The sequence below is a fragment of the Onychostruthus taczanowskii genome, unplaced genomic scaffold (assembly GCF_017590055.1).
Source record: "Onychostruthus taczanowskii isolate IOZ18803 unplaced genomic scaffold, ASM1759005v1 scaffold63, whole genome shotgun sequence".
Lineage (NCBI taxonomy): Eukaryota > Metazoa > Chordata > Aves > Passeriformes > Passeridae > Onychostruthus > Onychostruthus taczanowskii.
Window position 1 is genome coordinate 1,625,973 of NW_024504012.1, and position 25,277 is coordinate 1,651,249.

The window sequence follows — 25,277 nt, forward strand, 5'->3', positions numbered from 1 at the left end:
GGAAGGGAGTTGTGGTTAGAAATAAAATAAACGTTTTATCTACAAGCATTAGTGTGTAAGGAGGAGGATTTTCCTCTCTACATGATCAAAGGATTGAAGGAGCAGTGCAGGGGAAGAAGGCAGGCAGGGGATGTGAAGTGACTTACCTAGAAAGCTGTTGGATCTTTGGAGCTGTGATTATTACAAACTGCAGGATTCATTCATTTCAGTCTGGTTGCCCATTTTCTCTAAGTTAATCTTTCCCATGTTGCTGAGCTTGAGTTTTTAATTTAACTTGAAGTGTTTTGGGTATAATTTATCCTTCTATTGTTTTTTAATTGCTGCTTTGGAGGAATGAAGTAGTAGACTTCCTAAACAATTAATTTTGATAGTGTATTTTAGTATTACGTGTTTAGTATGCTTCATATTTGTCAAGAGAGTAGTAAACTGGTGCTGTGGAGAAGATGAGGTTTATGAGTTGCTGTGCGTGTCCTTATAATTACTTTTAGATTTCTAAAATTATTTCCCAGGTAAATCCAAAATCCTATTCTGAGACAATGCTTTTGTCACCCTACTTTAATGTTATGCAAGCAAAAATTCTTCAGAATATTCTTGATGGCAGGGTTTTTTTCTGCTCAATGAAAGACATTAAACAAAGAAACTTCTCATTCTAATCTCATTTCAGGTATTTATCTGTCAGACTTGACCTATATTGACTCTGCCTACCCCTCAACAGCAAGCATTCTGGAAAGTGAGCAAAGAACAAATTTAATGAACAATATTCTTCGAATTATCTCAGATTTGCAGCAGTCGTGTGAATATGGTAAGCTAGTGTGTAAATATCACAGTGTTAAAGAGGAGAACTTAAAAAGCTTTAATTTTTGTCTGCTGTGATGCAATTTAAGTAAGGCTGAACCCATGTGAATGCCATTAACACCCTCACTCATCCTCTCTGCCCAAAAGTCTACTTTAGTCTAGTATTGTTGCTTAAGACAATCACCCATCAAGGTGAGGAGACAGAACAAAATTGCCTTTCTCCTACATTGAGCAAACTGCAGTATATATTTTCTGATGATAAATGTGTAGTAGTACATCATACTCAAGAGTAATTTTACTGGTATTTATAAGCTTGTATCCCTGTGTTCATAATTTTATCACTGGATTCTAAAAATAGGATTTCTTTTGCAATAGTACTTTTACTGGAGATAATAAAATACACTCAGCTTGTCTTTTGGACATTTATAGTTCTGTCCATAGATCAGATAATGTATTTTTTTCTTCAAAGATGGTTTCCCTCACAGTCCTCTTCCCATTCTAGTAAAGTCCTAATGCTGTGGTTGTGATGGTGGAATATGAATTAGCACAGGATTGTGGCTTCCCTGATAGCTCAGTGTAAAGAGAATGAATGTGGCTGTCCTCAGACTCCAGTTCTGGGCCTTTGGTTTGGTCAAGGATCTTGTCTTACTGTTCCCTTACGTGTGCTCTGATGGGCAGCTCTGGGGTTTGTGTGTCTGGCGAGTGTCAGCTCAATGCATGAGAATTTCTGTGAAGTTCTAAAATTTCAGTATCATTAGGGCCTGTAGTTTGTACCTCCATCTTACATAAAAAGGCAAGAGATCTGAATCTGTTGAAATAGTTTCTGGGAAAAAACCTTTGCTTACCAGTGAGTGGCACAGTGTCAATGAATGCTGTCTGTTTTCCAGATATTCCTATGTTGCCTCATGTCCAAAAATATCTCAACTCAGTTCAGTACATAGAAGAACTGCAGAAGTTTGTAGAAGATGACAATTACAAGTAAGTACAAAATGCTGTAAACTGACCATAACTTAGTACAAAATTACTTCTGTAACTCAAAGCCTGTCACTTGTGAGATTGAACTTGCATTGGGGAATTGTATTATATTATATGGGTGTCCCTGCCCATGGCAGGGAGTTGGAATTAGATGAGATTTAGGGTTCCTTCTGACCCACACCATTCTGTGATTGTATGATGATGTACCTCAGACACAGCAGCTGTGAGCAGCTGTGATTCCAACAGGATGTTGTGCTTGAGGCACTTTCCCACAAGCTGAATGGCAGAGCTGCTCCCTTTTCTGTGCCAGACTGCGCCAAGCCCTTTCTTCAGGTGGGTTTGGTCTGCTGAGAAAGACTTTATACACGTGGCTCACCTGCAACACTGTTCTGTCATTAAGAGGAATCCTGAGGTTGGAAATGGCTTAAGTCATTCTTCATCAGAACAAAACCATCTGTGCATCCATTCCCAGGTTTTTACTGAGGGTGACTTACAGCTTTCACATGCAGATAATGCTTCATTTTATATTTTCCTCTTTGATTAGGTTATAAAGTGTGAGTAAAACGTAAGCACTTGATTTTTGAGAGGCAACTTCCTGTTCCTCTCTGCCTGTTCCTCCCAGCCTCCCACCCAAGCTTTCTACGTCCTTAATTAAAAGATTATTACTGTAATGAGTGATTTGGCAACCAGCAAAACTGGGGGAGGGAAATCTCTGGCAAGAGACAGGAACTGAGGATAGGAAACACCCTAAGGCAAATCTGTTGCCTATGAAGGAGGGTTTTGTTCATTGGCTGATGTGCTCGAGGAGGTTCCCCACCCATTCCCATCCTGCCCGCCCGGGAAGTTTGTCACCTCAGAAGGTTTGAATTGGTTGCTTGTGCAGCTCCCTTGGAATGGCAGGAGGGGGATGCTCACTTTAGGAACAGCTGTGCTTTGCCATTTAATAGCCCTGACTTGGATTTACTGCAAGGCAGCAAATGGGGACCCTTCAGTTTATGTCAGAGAAAGTTAACGAGGACTCACACCTGTGGCTTCTGTTCTGAGCTTTGTAAGTTGTTCTCTGTGTGTCCCTGTGGAAGCATCCAGCTTCACCTTTTTCCTGGGATGTTCTACAGCCTGATTTGGGAAGTGTCACTTGTCTATCACTGAGAGTAAAGCTCTGTGGTCAAACATTTGAAGGAAGGAAAAAAAAAAAGGGCAAAAAAAAAGTTAACCCAAACCCAAGCTTCTTACCTACAGTGTCTCCTTAGGACACTGTATTAATGAATTCCACTCTCAACCTTCCTTCACCTTCACTGGGTAGGACTGACTAGCAGGGGGAATTTGATTGATGAAGGAGCTGCTGTCTCTTCATCCTGTACAATCCATGTTTTGGTAGCAGGGCAATGACTGGAGACAATGGCACATCAATCAGAAGCATGGCTGCCGTTCACAACGTCTGGTTTTGCACTGATGGGTTTTGTACATCTCCAGACTAAATGTTTTTATGGTCGAGGAGTGTATTTGAAGAATTGTTGTTACTTAAAGTGGCACTTCTACTTTTCATCCCCTAAGGTGTCTATCAGCAAAAAGGTTGAAGTTAGAGAACAGCAACTGTGACTTGAATACATGTCATTTGAAAAAATTAAATTATAAAATTTTAATGAATCCTTGCAATACTGTCTGGAATGGGAGGGAGAGGATCTCTCAAACTTTAAACTTTTGCTCCCCAAAATTAAATAGATGCTTTTTCAGTGTTAGTAGTTTCAAAAATTTTAGTTCTGCAAACTGTGCGGACAAGATACACTTAATCTTCCTGGAGTTATCTGCCCCTATAATCTGCCTTCTTTGTGGGCCTGATGGAAATGGCATTAAAAACTTACAGAAAAGGCTTGAATTATGGCTGAAATCAAGTTGATAATGTATTTTCCAAAACACAGAAGAGGATTTTGGCTTTTGAACCAGTAAAGACAAAAGACTTGGTGCTCGGCACACTAGTGCACTTCATAAAAAATTTAAAATATGAAGTGTTCCAAGAATAAATATTTTAGCCAAGGTGGGGGGGGAAGTTGTGTATTATTTTCAATTTTATCTTTCCCAGATTTTAGCTGGAGTAGCAGTTTTGTCTGTGTGCCAGCCTTCCCAGGGCACTGGAGGTCCTGGTGGTCTGTGTGAACCAAAGCAATAGGCAGGAAAAATCAAGTTTGGAAATAGCGTGTGCTAAAGATAACTCTGCACTGTTTGTATTACCTTCATAGTATTCCATGCAATCACAGAATCAGGCAGCTTACAATCATAAATTTTAAAAATTCTTTTTCATAAGCTTATATTTTTATTTCCTGATAAGTAATTTTTAATGTTTCTTTAATGCAGACTTTCATTAAAGATAGAACCAGGGACCAGCACGCCCCACTCTGCTGCTTCCAGAGAAGATTTAGTAGGTAAATGCTTAATAAATGTGAGAAGACTTGAGGTTGTCATGTGCATTATTTTAGAATTGCAGACGTGGAAAATATTTGCCTGAGGCTATAAAGAAGTGTGAAGTTTAAACACTGCATGTTTGTAATAAAATGTCTAAAGGTGATCTGTAAAGAGGGAATTGAGTAATTTTTTTAGGTTCTTGTATGTATTGTGGCACTAAGTTGTTCATGTCATTTGGGGTGAAGACTTATTAAATATTCATTCTTTGTTGTGTCTAGACAGAAGGGCCTTCATCTAAACTTTTCATGGCATCATATGCTTCCAAAAATGAACATTCTTCTTGGTCAGTGCCAAAAGTGGTTGAAGGCAGGGGTTTAAAAATGTAGAATCAGTGGGACATGCCCAGTGCTGGTATAGTAAATGCAGCCACCTTTAGGACTCGCAAAATACTTCTACTGGATGGTTTGTTTGAAGTAAGTGTGTTTGGTTTTGATCCTGTGCAAAAGCCCTGAAGTGCAGGGGGTTTAATTATCAGTAGATCAATGAGTTTTACTGAAGCTATCTCTTATACAGGGAGTTTAGAAAGTTTTGTGCAATTTTTCCATGATTTTCTGATAAGTGACCCTGACAGTAATTCTGAAATTACTTGGGAATAATGTCTTTTTTCTTCCCAGGCTCTGAAGTTGGAGCATCTCCACAAAGTGGAAGGAAAACTGTTGCGGCTGAAGGAGCCTTGCTACCACCAACACCCCCTTCACCTCGGAACCTGATACCCCATGGACATAGGAAATGTCACAGCCTGGGATACAAGTCAGCATTTTGCTTAACCTAAAAATCCTGAGCTTTTTTTTTTTTTTTTTGAAGTGATGTATTTTGTTTTCAATACAAAAGCTTTGCTTTTAAAAAGCAGCAGGACTTGTACACAGTACTTTGCTCACAGAGCAATTTCTGGCCAGGTAGCAAGCTCAGAACTATAATGCTGATATCCCAACCAAAGAGAATGAATTAAAATAGCAAGGCTGAAGTTTTGGTGATTAGATTAGTCAGTGAGTTAACCAGAATAACTCTTTCTGAATGGCAAAACTATCACTTTTTAGTAACTCAATGCCACTGTAATTATTTCAAATTCAAAATTTTATCACTGCTTGATTGGTATTTTTACAGGGAGACTCCTTTATGGACTTTCTTTGTAGACTAACTCTGTTTAGTAATGGCTTCAGGCTTTTTCCATCTAAGTGTACTTCTAATAATACCTTGATCATTATCTCATAATTTCCCTTGTCATGTCTTCAAAATGCAACATTGTAGCTACTCAGTAATGAATAACCTCTATTTTTTAAGTTTACCTTTAATGAGCTAGAATGCAATGGTCCAGTTCACTTATGTGTTATAGAAGATAAAAGTAGCAGAAGATATTGAAAGTAATTGTTAATGTACTCCTGACTTCATCTTTGTTACACGAGTTCTGTGCAGTTTTAAAACTGGCAATTCCTACCAGTAATTCAGGTAAATTAATTTATTAATTTATTTAATAAATTAATTTATTTAATAAATTACCAATTTGTGCACAATTGCTTATGGCTTGGCCATGATTTAGTTTGGCTTTAGGAGCACGCTGCACACAATCCTTCAGGATGTTAAAGCAACTCTTGGGACGTCCCAAAGGCGAGGTTGTAACGTTGCGTCCTCGTTGGTTTCCAGTTTCATACACAAAATGAACACGGCGGAATTTAAAAGCGCGACATTCCCCAACGCGGGACCGCGGCACCTGCTGGATGACAGCGTCATGGAGCCCCACGTCCCCTCCCGAGGGCAGGCTGAGAGCTCCACCCTGTCCAGTGGAATTTCAATAGGTAGGAGCTGCAGACACACCCATGCACTGCCTGGGCTTTTAATAAAGGTTTTAGCACAAGTGGCTGGTCACTGAGCCTGCAGCAGTGCTGTTCCAAATTACTGCTTCTGCTGTCGAACAAACCTGAGAAACGTAGGGGAAGGAGGGTGGCTTCATTTACACACCATCAACTGAGAAATTATGAAAACATTTTTGTTTTGGTTTGTTCTTGTTGTTTGGGGTTTTTTGGTTGGTTGGTTGGTTGGGTTTTTTTTTTCTTTATCCCTGCTAGTGATAACAGCTTCTGATACTCCTCTTCCTCAATGGAGTTGGAAGGAAGTATGGGACATGATTTTCTATTATCTTTTTCCCCCCTAAATCAATTCAAGTTTTATAGTGGGATTTCTATTTAAAATTCCATATTGACTTGACAGTGTAAATCACTGACAGTTTTAAGAGCATAATTTCAAAATGCTTTTGACTTCGACAGCAGATAGAAATCTAACTTTGAAATACCTCAAAATGTCAGAATCTACTAAATTTTGATAAATTATTTATCTTCATATATTTAGGGTGGTGCTTTTTTTGAGAAGTTCTGCTTCCTGGGTTTCCTCTGTGAGAAGAGGTGCTCTTTCTTCCTGTTGCACATAGATCTTTTAGGTGGAGGGAGGACAGGACACAAGTGCCTCTCACCTGTTTGCAGCTGGGGCTGACAAATGGAACCTCTCACTGCAGTCCTTTTTCTCAGAATTATTTGTTTGATAGAATTCAATGGTGTTACATTTTCATGCATTTATGATGATGAAAGATCCTTGTAGTGCTTCACATTTCTGTGGATAACTAAATTTTAAAAGCAGTTTTGCTTTGTAGCCTTCATGGAAGGAAACAAGGTCACAGATTGTCAGATGATGCTGCTTTCAGGAGCTGTACATTTTCTTGAGGAGAAAGCCATATGGAATTAGACCAAGTAGCTAGTCCAAGTGAACCTGTTCACATCAGGCAACTTCCACTGTTTAATGTGCATTGCCTGTCTCTGTTCCCTTCAGGTTCTCTGCTGTGGCAAAGTTTTCCATTTCAAAGCCATCCATCAGAAATGGTGCTTCTCCTCAGCATCCAGGCAGCTTCCATTCCCAGGGTCTCCTGCACCATGCAAAGAGAGGGTGTTTGCATGGTGCAGGAGACCCAAACATTTGTCACCATTGCTGAAATGTGGCATTGCCCTTTTCTCAGGGCAGTGTTTTATGGATGTTTTCTATCTAAATACCTAAGAAATTCTCTGCAGTCAATCCTTTTTTTTTCCTGGGTAAATTATTTCTCTACTTCCACTACAGCCTAGCAGGGAAGGTTTGCCAGAGCTCACAGACAGTTTTTCATAAGGTACAATTGAGGCCCAGTCACCATTTTCACGTTTTGGAGAATACAGGATTTTCCTACTTTGTCTCCTCTCTGAATTTTTCAATTCTGCTCACTAGCTCAAGCATGACCTGACAAGCTGGAAGAAAATTGCCACTTTAGACGACTTGTATAAATTACTTGTAAAACAGCAAACTTGGGCATTTTGTGCAAGATCAGCATTTGCTGTTAGAAATTCCCCTCTCCCATTCTCTTTCATCTCCAGCCTCCCATACTCAGTTTTATCACTGTTTTGACAGTCCAGCAGTGGTGTTGTTTTTGCTGCTCCTTTATGATGAAAATTTCAATGACAGAAAAGTTTGTTAGAGGTGCTAGAAATATGTATGGAAGAAGAGGGTAGGTTCTGAAGGTTTGCAGTATCTGTTACTGCAGAATTCTTGGAAATGTAAGTTGTCTGGCATTCTGTGCTGCTGCCTCAGCAGGATTTAAGGAAGTTGATTGAAGCTGCTGAGTTCCTCCATCATGTTTGAAGTAGTCTGTTTACTCAGGACTTGGAATTAGTACAGTCACTGCAGCAGAGAGGAGGTTTATGGTATTCTACAACACAGCTTCAAAAGACGGTCAGGAAAATGTCTCCTGAATGTGTGTACTGAAAGGAGTGTTATTCCTCACCTTGCCCATAAACGTGGATTTAAACCTGTTGCTCTAGAAACAGGACTACCTTTTTTACATATAAGCCTATATAGGACTTTACTTTTTGGGTAAATGATCCTTCTTCAAAACATGGACAGAGTTTCTGCTATGTCAGCACCTTGAATGTGCCTTTAAAGACAACTGTAATGCTGCTTTAAATCACTCCTGTGTTTTGGGGGCTCAGAAGTGTTTAGACCTTTCCAGACCTTTCATATTGGAGGATCTGATAGGATCTGCCTCTGTTAAATATCAAAACACCACCAATGTAACAGCACTGTCCACAGGAATCCATCAGCAAGTTTGTAACCTAAAGCACACATGGAAGTGGTGATGGACATTTTGGTTATGCCCTGCTGGGAAAGGCTGACAGTCCACTCTGGGAATGGTGCAGAGCATGCTACAGTTTTTACATCCATGTCATTAACTTTTCACAGATGAAGAATATACTAACTGGGCGTTTTTCATTGCAATGAATGATTCCTAAAGCAGCAGCAATGCAGAAAGTGAGACGGGCATGGGGTTTGCTCAAAACAGGATGATCTGTGATGTGACAGCCAAGGTCAGAGTCCTTTATCAGATTAGTTTCTCAATTTCAGCTATTGGAGGGTGAGTGTGTACATTCAACTCATTCTGAAAACAAACAAACTCAAAAATATTAAAGATACAGCCTCTTTTATACTGATTTCTTGTGCTTGGGTCAAAACAGTTCTTGTTCCTAGAGCTGTGGGAAGGTGTTCCATAGCTGATGGTCATGTGTTATGCTGGAATCAGGGAGCTGTACCTCTGGTTCTGTTGCCATCCTCCTATATTATAAATAGGTGCTTGTTATCTGGACAGAAGATTTTAAAAAGTGAGAAATCTTTTCCCAGCAGTGCCAGGGCTGTCCTAATAAGAATGAAGAAACACTTGTCCAGTCACATATACAGTGTCAGATGGGAAATATTCTCTTGAATTCAGGAGTGTTACAAGAGGAAATAGTCTCATAAGTTTTAAGCATTTATAAAGTAGATGGCTGCATTTGAGCTGGTTACAATTGGAGCCCTTTATAATCACATAGAGAATTGAAATCCTCAAGGGTATGATTAATCTCATTTTTAGGTGGGTGGCTAAAAAGAGGTTATATGGCTTGAGTCCTTAAAGCCCCACTTTATTTCTGTTGATTTCAGACACTTCTGAGAGACAGCACAAGCAAATACAGACAGATGACTAGTGCTGAAAATGTTTTGTGCAGACAGTCCAGAATATGTGCTTTCAGTAAATAGGGACAGATGCTTTTACTTTGCAGTGCAAGTTCATTGAGAACCCCCACTCACTGCTATCAGCCAGGCCTAAAGCTACAAGGTGGTTTTGTTCTTGGAGGGCTGTGTTTGGATGAGGTCACTGTTTTGGTGAGGTCACTGTGTACACTCTGCCCTCCTGAGGTGTGAGCATTGCTCTTGGCTGGCTTCAAGGAACCACCTGCACACTTGTACCACCTGTTCTCATGCCTGTATTTGCCTCCTGTCACCTCCTCACCTAAAAGTAGGATAAATTAAGATGATTTTATTAGATCCTGGTTCCACTCAAAAATAGCATGAAATTCCTTTAATTCATAAGATATTTTCCTAAAGAATACATGGTTCTCTATTAATTCCCAATTTTCTTACATTTTCAAAGTATTTATTGCTTAAGTGTGCTCTTAAGTATCTTTGCAGGAATGTTCAGCTTGTTTCGTTAATGTTCTCAGCAGCTTTGGATTTCCACCATTTCTTTCCACCAATTTGGCTCTGCTGCATTACTGAATTTCTTAAGCTGAGTTTGTTTAAAATGGCAAATTGTTCAGATAGGAACAGTAAAGGGAGCTGTGTAAAATAGGCCCTTCTCTTCACACATTACTTCTATGTGGCTTTTCTCCTCTTAGAGCATCTAACCTAGAGGATGCAAAGTCGTTTTACTAAGGAAGTTACTCTTTGAGAGTGCTGTCTCATGCATACCACTTCAAAAACAGATGTCAAGGTATGAACACAGAAACACTGCTGAAATTGAGATTGTAACTTGAGGTGTTTAAAAATTCAAAAGACACAATTATGGGTTGTGTTTGTAGCAGTGTTGGATTCAAGTTCTTTTTAAGCTATTTTTTCCACTTATTTTTCCTGATCTACAATAATATGGATGAAAGCTCTGGAAAAACTAAAGCTCTTGAACATTTGCCCTTGTTTGTGTGTTGCCATCACTGGAAAATAACTTCAGCCTTTGTTCTAATGCAATTGGAGCAATTAATGCTGCAGAGTCAAAGAAAGGTATTCTAAATCAGTGTGAATTAATGTAAGAAAGTGCCTTTGTAAGAACAGTACATTTCCAAACCTAAACTGGCATGAAATACATATGAGAAAGCAGCATTTCAATGAATTCCTCTATTAAGTCACCACCTCGAAGTTATTGAATTCTACGAGGGATTATATTTCTCTTTAAATAAATGAAGTATAGGTGTAGGTATACAGTGTATGCATTTACTTTCAGGGGTCTTGGCAGCCTGTAGAGTAGGGAAGACCTTTACACAGCCAGTGTTTGTTTGATTCTTTAACCTGTGCTGTGCTGTTCAGGTGTGTAGGACTGAGTCATCAGATCAGATTTCAGGTAGGGTTTCAGGCAGAAGAAATATGTCAGGTTTATTTATATATTTCCTTTATATGAGTTATATGGGTGCCTATCTCTTGCCTTAAATATGGATACCCAGTGTTGCTATTGTGAACTCTGCTTCTTTAGTGATAGGATAAATTTAAAAACTGTATAATACTAGGGGTTAAAAATGCACATGTAGGTGCCTGGATTTGAGAGGAGAAGATCCAGTCTGGCACTCCAGTTCTGCCCCAGTCTTTCTTGGTACTGCTTGGTCCAAGGCTCACACTCTGGATGTGTTTAAATCAAGGTAGTTGTACAAACCCCCTGTTTCTGCCCCATCTTTATCCATTTGGTTATTTGCTTTTGCTGATTTTTTACAATGAAACTCCGTGATGGTATTAAAAGTTTCTATCAGCTCTCTGGCATGATATTGCCAGAGTTCCTGCCATCTGTATTTGGTGAGCTGGGGAGCCAGAGCTGAGTTGCTTAAACTTAAATAGTCATGAACTATATATGAGGGTTTGCAATGTGGTTTGAACTCACCAAAGCAGAGCAGAGCTTTCAGGGCATGGAGCCCATCTCTGTGGTGCTGGCTGGGCTGGGCTGTGCCTCTTGACCAGTTCTGTGTGTTTTCATGGTAGAATTTCAAGCTCGGTCGGGTCCGTCCCCAGCTCTGGAAACGCAGTGTAACCGGAGCCAAGAGAGTGTCGATGACAGATTTGGGAAGGGGAAAGAATTTTTAGTCTGAAGACTTTTTAAACTCTTTGGGGTTGGTTTGTTTATATTAACACCTGTTTAACTTTGGGGACTAACTTCTGGATAAAGAAAGCCTGTGTTAAGTGTTCAGTACCCCCAGACCTGGGGCAGTGAGTGGGTGCCGTGACCAGGGGAGTGGATGTGGGATAGCACAAGCATTCCCTATCCCTTAACTGGGAACCTCATGCTGTTTGTGTGCCTGGAGCACAGACATCCATCTGCATGTGCACATCTGCAGATGTGAGCAGAAAATTCACATCTGAACAGAGCTGCAGTGCCGAGGCTCTGCAGACAATCCTGAGCCTCTTCAGATAATCACCAGCACAGTTAGCAAAAAAGCCATCTTACCAAATGCTGTTATTCCTAAGACAGGGAAAAAACCTTCATAAAGATTGTATTTTGTTTCAATCCTGCACCATAAATTTATTAGCAATGAAGAAAACTAGGAAGATAGTGTTTTGTGCTTAGTGGCTTCTTACATAAAGCCACTAAACACAAAAAAATTGTTTAGAACATTAACAGAACGGGCTTATACTACCTAGGATTTGTTATTAAGTTTAACCTGAAGAGCTTGCTTGAGGTTGTTGGAAAAACTCAAATATTGAGTACATACTTGAGAAGAATTTAAGAAGGTGATATATTTTTAGAGTACTGAATGAATGAAATATTTCCAGTTGAGGTGACACTCAAATAGTGCACTTAATGTTTAAACAGAACTTGGCTAGACATCTAACTTTTATTAAGTTAAAACCAGTCCCTTTTACCTCTGTTTTGTTTTGGAAGGAGGGATGTCAGGTATTTTGTTTTGCTTTTCAGGAAAGGGGTGTTTTTTAGTATCAGAACTTGTGTCTTGCAAAGTATCTCCTAGAGAGTTTTAGAATCTAAAAAATCCTTTTGGAGATGTTTTTATATGGATGTTAGAGGAATAGTCAAACACTAAAATTCAACCTTTTCCAGGTTTTTGTTACAAGTTTTACAACTCCTGTAGGCATCAGTGTAAATGTTAAATCAATTGCTATGATGTTTTGTGCAACTTTTTAAAAATTGATGTTTCTTTTAAGTGTAATTGGTAATTTCTGTATAGATTTAACTTTCTAAGTGAAACTTTGGGTTCACAAAGCCCCCCAAATTCCTATAGGTTTCCTCACTGTACTGGTACTGTACCAAGGATTGTCACTTTGTGATAGGTGACATTTTAGCTCTTGATCTAGATTGCTTTGTATTTTTACAAAGTAACACTAGCTTTTAAATCTTTCTGTAGTGTACTTAGCACAGCAGTTGAATATAACTTTGTTAGCAAGGCTGATACAGTTGCCATCAAAATGTCATTTCAGGTAGAATTTTAATGTATCAGCCTACTTTAAATGCAAACAATAACTTCATAATACTGTCTTATTAGGGATCTTAATTGTGTGGATCTATCACATGGGCCTAAATTAAGTAGAGCTCTAGTCATATTAAATCTGTGCTTCTAGCTAATATAAAGCTAAATCTAAGCAATAGTAAGAAAATAAATGCGATTCTAGGTTTCCCTAATGCTTTCAGTGCTGGCTGAATGACTTGACAGAAATTGCTGCACCATTTTGCAGGACAGATTGCTCCAGGTAACCACAAAGAAAACTTCAATTATATGCAAGGAAAACTATTTTCATGTTGGGGTTGAACTGTACCATCCTAATTGTCGTTCCAACTGCTAAAAGGATTTCAGCACCTTAAGGTCTTGCTGTAGGAGATTCTACCACAAAGAGCCTTCTTCAAAGACAGTCATCTGGGAGATCTTACCCAAAATGTTTGCCTAAAGTTGTCTCTGAATTGTTACATCTGATTCTCTCTCCTCATCCCCAAACCATGCTTATAAATTAGAAGAGGCTTCATGTATTGCCTTACAGGGAATGTAAGGCAGCTGTGGTTTCATTAGGATGGAGTAAATCACTGAGCTTTTCACTGTGGCGTGGATTGTAGAATTTGCTGGAAGTATTGAGTGACAGTTGTTTCTTCCAGGAAATGGTAAGGACTTTGCAAAGACTCCTTCTGTAACAGCAGCCTCCACCTGGATAGGTTACTCCACTGGTTACTCCTTTTTTTTCTTGGGATAGTTCATTATTTACCTGGTAGTCTTTCTGTATAGAAGTCCCTGGAATAATGTCGAGCTCAACTCACACATTCTCTTTTCCACGTTGCCAGGGCAGTTGGAAATTGTGCTGAGCAGAACTTCTGCTTATTTTTATGACCACTTCTTAGCTCACCTGCCCTGTGGCACCTGGATGTTTGCTGATAGATTCAGTCTGAGAGTGTCACTTGAAGTGCAAGCACTTACTCAGCCGTAGCAAATGGGTCTCTTTGGTCACTTGTCCCCACAGCTCAGAGGAAGTGTAAGTCACAGCAGGAGTAGCTGTGCTACTCTTCTGTGCTCAGAGCTGGCTGCTTAAGGATCAGTGATCTGCAAATGGAAGCACTAAAAACTTAAAGGCACTTCTAGAAAGTAATGCAATGCAAATGTTGAATGATTTACCTCCCTGCTTGCTGCCCTTTTTGCCTCCTCTGGAAGAAGTGGAAGGTGCAATATTCACCTTCCCACAGCTGAGTAAGATGCACAAGTTACCTGTTGAATATTTTACCTCCCTGCTTGCAGCCCTTTGTGCCTCCTCTGGAACATCACTTCTTATTTCATAGCTCCTTCCACTATACAAATGGCTCTTACTGTAGTGTTGGTGTGAACCAGGTTAGGACTTTCCTTTAGGAAAAATTCAGAATAAGCTGAGACCAAATGATCTAGTATCCCACAGAGATGGTGTTAATACGTGGATGTTGAGCTAATGTTTGCAGAAGAGGCATCTCAGTTGAATTGGCTGGCAGATAAAGGCTTGTATTTTTTCTCAAATTTTGCACAGAGGAAACTTCAGCCCATGCTGAGATTTTCATGGCTCTTGGCTGGAATTACACCCGCTGTGTGTAAATCTTTATTGCCTCCATCTTTACTCCTTGTTTACTCAGTGAATATCCAGACCTACTTTGTACACATGACTTTTCAAGGCACTGCTTTTCCCTGCTGATTTTCTGTTTAAAATTACAGGGAACTGGTTCCCATTTTCAGCCTCTGTTTCTCTGAGGGAACTCTTGAGTAAGGAGCGTTGATTCAGATTTTTTGTTTGTTTGTTTTCTTGTTTGTTTCAAAATAATTGTATTATTTTATTGCTTCCCTTATATATGGGTGTTCAGGCAGCAGAGCAAGCAAGGTGACAAGTTCGTGTGCTGAAAGGTGACTTCAAGCATTGACTGACATTGAAATGCACTGGTATTTAGGCTTTGGGATTATCTGGAGCCAGAAATGTTGGTTTGAAGTGGTGAAGAAGGATAATAGCTCCTGTGGGCAGCTGGGGTGTCCTGAAAGGTGCAGAGCAGCAAGGCAACAGCTTGGAATTATGTATAGAAGCTACTGATTCCTGTTAACAGCATCCCTACTGATAATTATTTGCTGATTTTTAACATTAGAGCTAACACCCACCTTGTATCTGTATTTAAATGCTCATTTTCAGGCTGATGGGATTTAGTGGAATTGTAAAGTTACTGTCTTATTTATGGGACTGCCACAAGTGGATCCATCAGACTTTTGAGTTTTGGGATTTTCCTCTATTTTCAGTGTTTAAAATAAAGTGTGGATTAGTTTATAAAGCACAGAAGGAAATAATACTGTTGTGAGCTGATAGAGTAAGTGTGAGATAGCTTTAAAAATTGTTTAAGACTTCTCAAATCATGTACTGGAGATTCAGCAATGAATTTGCACCTCTGTGTCATGACTGTTGTGACTTGAAAAGAAATTATTTAAATAAGTGACCTGTTTTTCTAAATGCAGACAAATCTGTGTTTAGGGTGTTCTTTATATTTTGAAAATAAGGTTCCCATTTATTAGTGTTCCTTTTCTTCAACTTCTTTATGTGGAACGAGTCCCCGTCCCTTCAATCTCCATCTCAGTTTATGTGAAATTGCTGAAGCAAATCACAAAGTGTTTTCCTTGTAGTATTTTACTGAAGTACTTTTTTGCATTTCATCTTAAATATTCTGATATTCAGAATCTGAAATATTCTGATTTGTTTACATACAATTGACAGAGATGGTTTGTAGATGAAGAACTAATGTATCATCTGTTGTTATATTTCTCTAGGTAGCAGTGATGGTTCTGAACTCAGTGAAGAGACTTCCTGGCCAGCATTTGAAAGGTAAGAAAAACCTGTGTTTCTCTGTGTACATTGTTACTTAGAGTCTCTCACTTGGTCCTGAAAATGCTTTTTTTCACTGAACTAGAGATCTTCTGCCTGTAAGAGCACTAAAAGCTGTAGTAAGTTCACTGGATCTGTTAAAGCAGCATAGAAACACCTTCTGCTCACTAATGGTTAATAGGGCTTTTATCTAATTGGGTGCTTACTCAGTGCACACATCCTTGAAGGAGCTCCGAGAACCATTAGACCCCAAAGGTTTTATATATGTGGATATCACATGTGCTGTTTGTGTTTGTCTGATTCTCATTTTCACTTTCCCTGAGACACTTCATCTGTTCACAGTCCCTTTACTCTCTTGTCATTGACACTGTCACCTCTTTTGTGTCTCTCATCCTCTTTTCACTGTTACACAACAATTACCTTTGCTAATGTCTGACTTTGTGGTCCAGAATTAACAAGTTGTTCCTTTTCCAGCACCTGTGAGTGCTCAGGTGGCATTGTCCACTTCAGCCCATTCTCATGTTGTATTTGAGAATGTGGAAAAAGACAAACAGCTGTAGTTGAACACAGGAAAAGGTGCAATATTCACCTTCCCACAGCTGAGTAAGATGCACAATACAGTGCATTGCTTGCTTCTATAACACAGTTTCAGGTGATCCATCAGCTTCAGAGTTGCCATGGATGACTTTTTCTACCATGCTTTTACATTGTTCATAGGAATTTTTGTCAAAAAACTTTGTCTTTTTAGTTGGAAGCTGTTACCACAAAGATATTCTGATTTAACTCATTGAAGCAGTTAAAGTTCTGTGTTAAATTTTGGAAGAAGTCTTTGAAAATCTCTCTGTGCCAAAGGTGAACTCCTGGATGCCTCATGCCTTAAATATGAATGCATACATGAGGAAAAGCCCTTAACAATTTAATCAGGTAACATTCCACATGAGCAGAGAACACAAATGGGGTCAGAAAGGCAATCTCTTAACTTGCAGGCTGCATCACAAAGCACATACAACATTCAAAAGGTTTTCTTTCTTTCCTTTCCCTGCTGCCTTATGGAATTGGGTATTGGTATCAAGTTGTTTCTCAAAGACAAAAAGTCATTAAATTAGAAAAAATGGTGTTGTTACCCAGAGCAGCATAAGAAACATTAAGATTTAGGTTTAAACTTATGATAACATTCTTCAGAATTGTTGTGTGGAGGCAAAGCAGAGGCTTTTCATGTCTGTGCTAATGAGAACTGGCAGCCCCAGGCTCCCCCAGTTCAAGTGTTTGCTCCATGTCAAACAGAAGATTCCTCCTCCAAATTCCACTTGCCTTCTGCACTTGCCTCTCTCCTGAGAGAGCTTTTGGGACCCTGTTGGAGGTTTCTTGTGTTTCAGGTGAGTTCTCTTGCCTGCTTCCAGGGAGAGGGATATGATTCCTTACAGACATTCCCAACACCACATGTGAAATTCCTAGAGATCTGCAGCAACCTTGAGTCTGTTCCTTGCTTTATAAGATGATGAAGCATGTTTTAAAATTTCATATGTAATGCACTGACATGCAAGTGTCAAAATTTAAGATAACTAGAGAATGTCTCTCTCTGGTTTTGGTCTGTACTGTAAAGCACAGTGGTTTCAATTCTTTATAAAGATGTTTAAGTGAAGGAAAGGCATTAGTTGCCTAGAATTAACAACTCTGGCAAAACTGGGATACATTCAGTGTTAATAATTGTTTTCTGTGCAGTGCAAGTAGGAATTCAGTATTTCTGTGTGTTTTACACACAGAAAGGGTAAAAAGGCTTAAACCTGCATCATATCCCTTAAGAGGAAGAAAACAATTCCTCCAAACACAGATTCTCCAAGTAACAGAAGGAAATGTAAAATGTATTCTTGTTTTTCCTGGCCTTTCTGCCTGTGGCTGGGGAATGCAGAAGAGGTGAGAGCTAGAGCCACTGGTTGTTTTTAAGTGCAACAGAATCTTAGTTTGAAACTTGAGAAAGAGTTTTCAGCATTGGAGTGTCCCTTCAGGACAATCAAAATTACTGGAAGGACTAAAATTTAAAGTCCTTACAGTTATATCCTGTTAAGGGCAGTGTATTAAGTGACACTTCAGTCTCACTGGTTGTCATCCTGAGTGTCTCTGAGTAGATTTCCCTGAAATAGCAGGATTCCAAGAGTGGTAGCCTCCTTGTTATGCAATAAAAAAACAAGCTTAAAGGTAAGAAGAAAACATAATTAATTTGCATGCCATAAGTATACAAAAATAAGCAGCCAATTTTACTTTATTTTTCTTTATTGTTTTATTTACCTATATCTTGAGTGTGTTCTGAAAAATAATTCATAAGTTCAAAGATATCTGTTATGTTGAGAAACAAATGATGGCAAATTGTGGAACAGGTTAGTAGATGGTGATTCATTGATATCTTTTTGATAATAAGGCTTGTACTTAACTGCCTGCTCCCACAGAATTGCTGATCTTCAGTCTTTCAACAGAGTACAAGCAGCTAGAAAAATGGATTAAAAATAGGATGTGAGGACAAAGTGCCTCACCAATGCTTATGTTGACTTCAGTGGAATTCAATCAATTAAGAGGTTTTGATTGAGAAAAACAAAGTTCAGTGAAGGAAAGTAGTGTTCAAAAGGCAGGTCTGGGGGGCATAGTTCCTGAATAGGGATAAAAGTATGGATCAGGTAAATGAATTTAAAATGTGGGGCTTACAGGTAAAGTGTACACCACAGATGAACTGGAAAATTGAAACATTGCTGAGCTGATTTCCACGTTACTGAGCACAACAGGATTTTAACCAGCATCAGATGTAATTTGACAGAGCTTGTGGTTCCTTGCAGCCCAACAGCTTCTGTGTTTTCATACTTGTAGAACTGTGAAACCATTTTTGTAGTAACATCTAAAGTAGATTTCAAGATAAGTTTTATCAGTATGGTTCCTTTACATTTGTTTGGTCTAAGCTAAATGCAGACTTTGCTTTAAAAATGTGTTAATCTTCAGTGCCAGTAAAACACTTCAGTATTGTGAGTTCTGACAAAGAGAACATCTGATTAAATGAAAACCCATATTATTTACTTCTGCATGCCTTTTTCTAAATAAAATTATTCGCCTTTTCTTACGTGGAAGAAGTGGCTTTGTGATGTGCACACAAGAAAAGTTCTGTGCTGTTGTAGCAGTGGTGCTGTTTGTGTGAATGAAAGTATATGTAATACATACAATTTATAATGGAATCCAACAGGAACAGGTTGTACCATTCTCTCGGTCCGGGGACAAGAGTGTCACGAAATGGCCATCGAGGCCACATGAAGGCCAGCAGGTACAATCCCACTGCACACAGAGGTGTCAAACCTTCCCTCTGCTGTTGGTGATTTGGTTTGGTTTAATAATTAAGTGGGTGTTTTCTGATGTTCCCTTTCTAACTTATGTGTCAAACTAAAGGTAGAGACCTTTTTCTGCAGACTTAAAACTTTCCCTTCAATGACTTATTCCATATCAGCATAAGGACTGGTCATTCCAGTCTGCAAATCCAAATTCTGAACCATTGGATCTTTCTATCAAGGCTAAAGAAGTTTTGCCATGGTGGCTTTTGAACTGCCTGCCACTGTGGAGCAGTGCTGGTAGTTCTCATGGGGAAACAGAGCTGCTCCTGGTGCTAATGGATGGCATTCCAGATGTTTTCTTTGCTGGCTGTTCTGTACTGAATTTCTTTGCTCCTCTTCCCTGAAATCAGAGAGTGCCTAAAATGAGTAAGACATTCAAATTGCCCCCAATTTAATATACATAGTATTTGCAAGCTGACAGAGTAACATAACTGATTATTGTGACTCCTTATGGATACACATTCTGTCTCCAGCTGTGTCACTGTAGTTGGGAAATTGCCATTGACTGTGAAGCCTCTGTCATGTTAAGAAGCAAGCATTGTCTCACTGAATTAAACCCATCTTCACATCTGTCAGTGTCCAAAATTGTCTCCATATCATCATCCTCAGTAGGTGCTGCAGTGAAAGTGTGTGTCACATTTCCAGTTTACTTTGGACATAGGATGGATGAAACAACAAATCCTGGCTTCCTTCACAATGATTTTCGGGTGCTGTTCAATCTCTGGGCCTTTCTAGAAAGCTGCTGGGTTCAGCACTTTAGTTACACGCTCTGATTGACATTCACTGAAATGATTCCTGGTGTAACTTTTCTCTGATTGGAAATGCTTTTGAAGCCAGTCAGCTTTGTAATTTTAATCAAGCTCAGTTTTCTTTCCTCAGTGCTGTACCTGGCCTTTGTTTCAGCCCATTGCTCCCCAGTCCTTCCTAGGGCAGATGATCAGTAGAGCACCAGTTGCATTAAAACACCTTACAGCTGTGGTTTGGGTTTCTACTCTTTATTCCTGCTCCCTCCCAGTCTCCCTGCTTTCAGATATTTTAAGGATTGTGCATGTTTGAGCTGTGCTTTGTTTTTGATGTGCTAATGGTTCTGGTGTTTCTAACCAAAAAATAGTCAAATCTTTGCTGCGAGGGCTGAAGGAGAGGTTTAACATGTACAGCAACTGTACCAATGTACTTCAAACATTTACTTTATTTAAATTAATTTTTCTTGTCTTTCAGTCCTGTTTTGAGTTTTAATTTTTTAATTCAGGATTACCTGCTTGGCTAATTAATTTTTCTGATCACTTTTGCTTGCGAGTGTTAATTCCACAACAGCAATTCCTTGTAACAGCCAAAGTCTTTTCCCACAATGAAGTCAAATAAATATAAAGTTGACATTTTCAAATTACAATAAAGGTATTTGCATTAGTTTTTGGTAATGGTTGGAAAATTACTTTAGGAAAAATACTTTTTCACACAACTCTTCACATGCTCCTTTCAGCTCCCTAGAATCTGAAGATTTGGCTGTTCATTTGTATCCAGGAGCAGTTACTATTCAAGGTGTTCTCAGGAGGAAGACTTTGTTGAAAGAAGGCAAAAAACCTACAGTAAGATTTTTTTTTTTAATAAATTAATTTTCTCACTTTCTTCCTTTGCCCAGTTATAAACACAGTAGAATGGCCATTGGGCAACTGGTTCAAGTGTCTGAGATCTCCTCTGCCTTGCTGATTAAGATTTAGTGTCATTGCCAGAGTTTTGATTCTTCTGTTTGGTGCATTTATTCAGTTTGTAATGCTCTACACATAATCCAGGAAGTAGAAGAGAAGAGGATGCTGCATAAAATTTTCTACAATTACTGATGACTTTAAAATGGAGAGAATCATGTTTTGTCTTCCTTAACAATTGGTAAATACCAGCAATCTATCAGTAGATGATAACCCTTAGCATTTGCATTGCAAATACTTGATGATAAATTATAAATCAAAATACATATTCAGGATGATGTGGGATACCTTATGGCAGCACCTAAGATGGAAAAGGAAAGGGACAGATGTACTCTGACTCCACAAAGTGCTCTGTAGGGATTGCAGGAAGTATAGAGCAAGATGCAGAATCTCAGATTAGAGAGGAAAGGCACATGTTCTTTCTGCTTTCTGGAGTTTTCATGCATTCATAGGCCTGCATGAGTAACAAACAGCAGCTTTGGAAACATGGCTGATGCTTGGCTGGACAGTCAGTGCTCTCATGTTCTTGCAGGATGATGTTTCCTCTTTCACAGCTCATTGTTATGAAGCATTTCACTTATCCATTTTACTTTTGGGTTTGTTTTTCTCTCCAGGTAGCATCTTGGACAAAATACTGGGTAGCACTGTGTGGAACCCATCTCTTCTACTACGCTGCAAAATCCCTGAAGGCTACAGAGAGAAAACATGTATGTAAACCAGGCATATTCCAGTATCACCTGCCAAAACTAAAATGTGATTTCCTGATGTAAACACTGAGAGTAGTTCATGCCTTGCCTGATTTCTAGTCAGCACTATCCTGTCTCCCAGTCAGTCGGTCACCTCATATGGATATACTCCAGGGAAATATCATTTACATTTGTTTGCTACACCAAGAACATCTGCTTTGCATCTGCCATGTGTCTCTGACTTTGCTGGTCTTTTAGGAAAGGAACTCTGTCATTGGTCTGTCCATTTTCAAAGCTCTGTCTTTGGATGATTTCAGTCTTGCAGCAGTTTGTCACGTTTGAAATCCAAACCAGCACTGATGAGGAAAAATTGAGCAGTCAAAAGACACAACAATTAAACATGTACTAATCTATGTGGTAAAATTAGACCATTTGATTTTTCTGTATAATCCTGTAAGCCATTAACTGCAAAGGAGTACCAAACACTTCATCTGCTCAGCAGAGAGCTGCAATGTCAGATGATGCTGGGGTTCCTTTTATTTGCTGCAACTTGATCGGAAAGAAGCTAAAATGTTTTGCTTATGTGGGGAAGGAGCAAGAGGATTTTCTGTATGAATGTTAAGATGTGTATTGTTCCTGTTTGATGTCCCTAGTTAATTGTAATGATTCTCTTAAGAAACTAGGTAAAATTTGAGATACTTGAATCTGAGTTCACTCATTACTCAGAATCATTACTTGGTTGTCTTGGTAGGTGTTTCAGGTTAATTTATGACAACTTTCATGTAGAACACTTGCTTTGCATAGAGCTTATGGAATTTTGCAAGCTGAGTGGTGCTTTTGGAATCCTTGTAAAGGGGACTTTGGTACAAAATGCTGTTTTCTTATCCTAACATTTTTATGTGCAAAGGGTGGAGATTTGAAGCTTAACATTTCTGGTTTGCAGACTCCTGGATATTTGAAGTTGCTGTGTGGAAAGTTTGTGTATAAAGTTCTCTTAATCTAAGATATTATTTCCCACTTTTTATTGGAAGTTCATTAGGAAACAGTATTCTAATACTAATTACTTTCAGAACTATTTATGTGGTTTCTTGGCCATCCACCCCTACTAGCTTTGCTTAGGTAGTATTGAAACTGATCCTACTTAATTTGTCTAGCCAATGGTTCGTTAGCCAATCCTTCTGTCTTCTGGGTGTCTTGGGAGAAGTGTGTGTTTGGATGCATTTGTTTCTGGCTTCAGTGAAAACTTTAGGGAAGGATTCCACCTCATTAAAAGGAAAGAGCAGACTTGTAAGCTATTATGACTAGAAATGCAAAGTATTAAAAAAAAAAAAAAAAAAAAGGAACCAGGAAAGATCTTGTGCTGGCATTATGTCACTCACAGCTAGTTGCCTATTTTTTCTGGAAACACTGAGAAACGGAAAAGAAATTTTTGTGGTAATGTCAGACTTTGTGTTCCTGTTACTGCTGTGATTCCTCCAGGCTTTGTGCCAAAATTGCACTTTGTTTTCTTTTATGAATAGAATGTGTATTTGTGAGTCTCCCTGGTTCACTGTTCTTTACAAAATTATGGAGGACTTTACCAGACTTGTATCTATTCATTCAGAAGCTTTTTCACTGTTCTGTGTTAGCATTTTTAAACAATCTAAATAGCATGCAGGTTTAGAGAATTTGAAAAAAAATTGCTTAGCAAGGAATTATATTGACTGGAAATTAAGTATGTTAAGTTTGCATTGTTTACATGTTTCCTTCAGAATAACAATTTCAGTAGTTTAAATAGTCTTGCCCTTTCTTTAGCAAAAGTAAATGAAGGAAAAAGGTAAACAGTCTGGTACCTGATCCTTCTGAGTCTCTGTTCCTGCAAAAGCCTTTACTTGTCTGGAAATACAGTCACATCCATTTACAATGCTCTTTCAGAGATTATTTTCTAAACCTCTTGAATTGACTTCTGATATTCCCCAAGTCACTGATATGCTGTGACACCTACAGCATCTGAACTGCTGGTGAACAGAGGCTTAAGAAGCCAAAATTTGTCTCACATGCTTGTGTGTTCGTGTTTCTTTGTCCAAGGGGAAAAAAAAAAGTGATTTCTTGTTCCAGCAAATCACTGAGGAAGTTTGCAGAGAGAGGTGAGGAGGTGTTGGAGTCCAGGATGCTTGCAGGATTTCCCATCAGGAGACTACCAGCCTCGTGGCTTGCAGATACTGAGAGAAGTTTGAGCAAGGCAATTGCCAGGAAAAGGAGGAAGAGGAGTGGTAGTTAAAGCAATGACTGCTGAAGAACATTAATTTCTTTTTAATAGTTGGCTCTATGAAGTTGGGCTGAACTGTCCAGCACAGCCTTGGATTTGGCTGTACACAGCTCATGTCTTGCTTTCAGCTTTTTAGGGCAGCAGACAGGCTCTGTTCTGTTTGTGGATGCCAAGCCTGTTGTGGAGCTCAGTCTCTGATTTGGTTTCCCAGGTGCAGTTGAGGTTTATCAATTGTGATAACTATTTTCTACAGTTTGGGTTGTCTTTTATTTAAACAAATAATTTGCAGCGTGTAGTCACAGCAAACCTCTGCTTCAGAGGTTGTTATAACACAGAGCAGGACCTTTATGTTGAAATTAGGGTAGGAAACCTGGTAACTGCTGTTGAGATAGAGGGATTGGTTGATGGATTCCAGTTCATTAAACAGGCTAATAATAGATGGTCAGTAACTTGTTCAGCTGCTCTGCCTGTGTTGTACTTCCAGCCTGGCTATTGAAGGCTTAGGTTTCCATCCCTTTCACTACAGAGTTATTGTGCAGAGCCTCATCTTTGGTTCTGGAGTCTGTGGAGATGGCTTGTCAAGGGTCATGCTTCAGTTCACGTTTGGTTGCATTTTCAGGAAAAGTTAATCAGGAGAGAATGAACTGCAGATGGTCAATCATCCCTAGATAGCTAGAGCATGAGTAAATGCTCCAAATACTGTCCAGTGATATTCCCAAGAGGTTCACTCTGCAAAATGAAGAGATCCAAGGTTAGATTTAGGCTTTGGGTTTTTTTATTTCCCAGATAAAAAGGATGATGCCATCTACTTTGAAGCAGGTCTCTTTTTCAAAGATTGATACATTGGAGATTTACCTCAGCAAAATATTCCAAGCATCTTCTGGAGCCATTTAAACATCTGTCTTTTCTGCTTCCTTTCTCAAGCCCTCTGTGACATGGAAAGGAACGCTGGCAACAAAAGACTCAGTCTGCTATATAAAGTTTCCTGGCTGGAGCTCTCATGGTAAACGTGTCTTGATTACAGGCATGCTTTTGACCATTCTGCTGCTGCAATTGCTCCAGGCAGCTTGGAATGCATCGACACTCAAAGCTCTTCCAGGCTTATAATAGCCAGCCTCTTTGGAAAATTACCTCATAAAAATCCCAGAGTAATTTCAGCAAAAGGGGCAAGAAATCCCCTCCCTTTCAGACACAGACAAGCCAGCTCTTCTCCTGCCTATGGTCAAAGGCCAAGGAGTGCATCCAGTATTGTGTGCTGCATCTCCTTAGAGGATCAGCATAAAATCAGCATTGAGTTTAAGTAGTGAACAGGTTTCTGTTATTACTGCAGTAATGGAGAATTGTCTATAAATAAGCATGTGAACTTGAGAGCCCAGAAATGTAGTACAGCACAATCGGGGAGGAATGTGTGGACAATGGTTTTATCTTGTATGCTGAAATGGAACTCACAGAGAAACCTCTGTGAAAAACTGTAGCACTTGTGCACATTTAGAAAAGGGCAACAGTAAGAATAACCACTTGAACTTAGACTTAAAATAAGCACTTTGAAAAATGTGAATACACCTGTAAAATAACTGTTTATAGTGATTGGACTGAGAGCCTTGCCAATTCCTGTGACAACATAGCATGCATGAGAGATTTTTCTGTGTTTGTA

General features: G+C 39.2%; 1 protein-coding gene across 8 annotated transcripts in view; it reads left to right on the forward strand.

The window, feature by feature from the left end:
* RALGPS2 (Ral GEF with PH domain and SH3 binding motif 2) overlaps window positions 1-25,277 on the forward strand; it is a 112,241-nt gene that overhangs the window by 77,748 nt on the left and 9,216 nt on the right. For 3 of the 8 annotated variants that reach the window (XM_041420025.1, XM_041420026.1, XM_041420027.1), the window contains exons 9-17: window positions 665-802; window positions 1,683-1,773; window positions 4,123-4,190; window positions 4,845-4,980; window positions 5,872-6,023; window positions 15,567-15,621; window positions 18,845-18,922; window positions 20,467-20,572; window positions 21,304-21,396. In XM_041420025.1, the coding sequence (XP_041275959.1) occupies window positions 665-802; window positions 1,683-1,773; window positions 4,123-4,190; window positions 4,845-4,980; window positions 5,872-6,023; window positions 15,567-15,621; window positions 18,845-18,922; window positions 20,467-20,572; window positions 21,304-21,396 (917 nt within the window). Of the gene's footprint in view, window positions 1-664; window positions 803-1,682; window positions 1,774-4,122; window positions 4,191-4,844; window positions 4,981-5,871; window positions 6,024-15,566; window positions 15,622-18,844; window positions 18,923-20,466; window positions 20,573-21,303; window positions 21,397-24,547; window position 25,277 lie in introns of those variants that run through there. The other 5 variants (XR_005953810.1, XM_041420028.1, XR_005953811.1 and 2 more) reach the window with 5 other exon arrangements.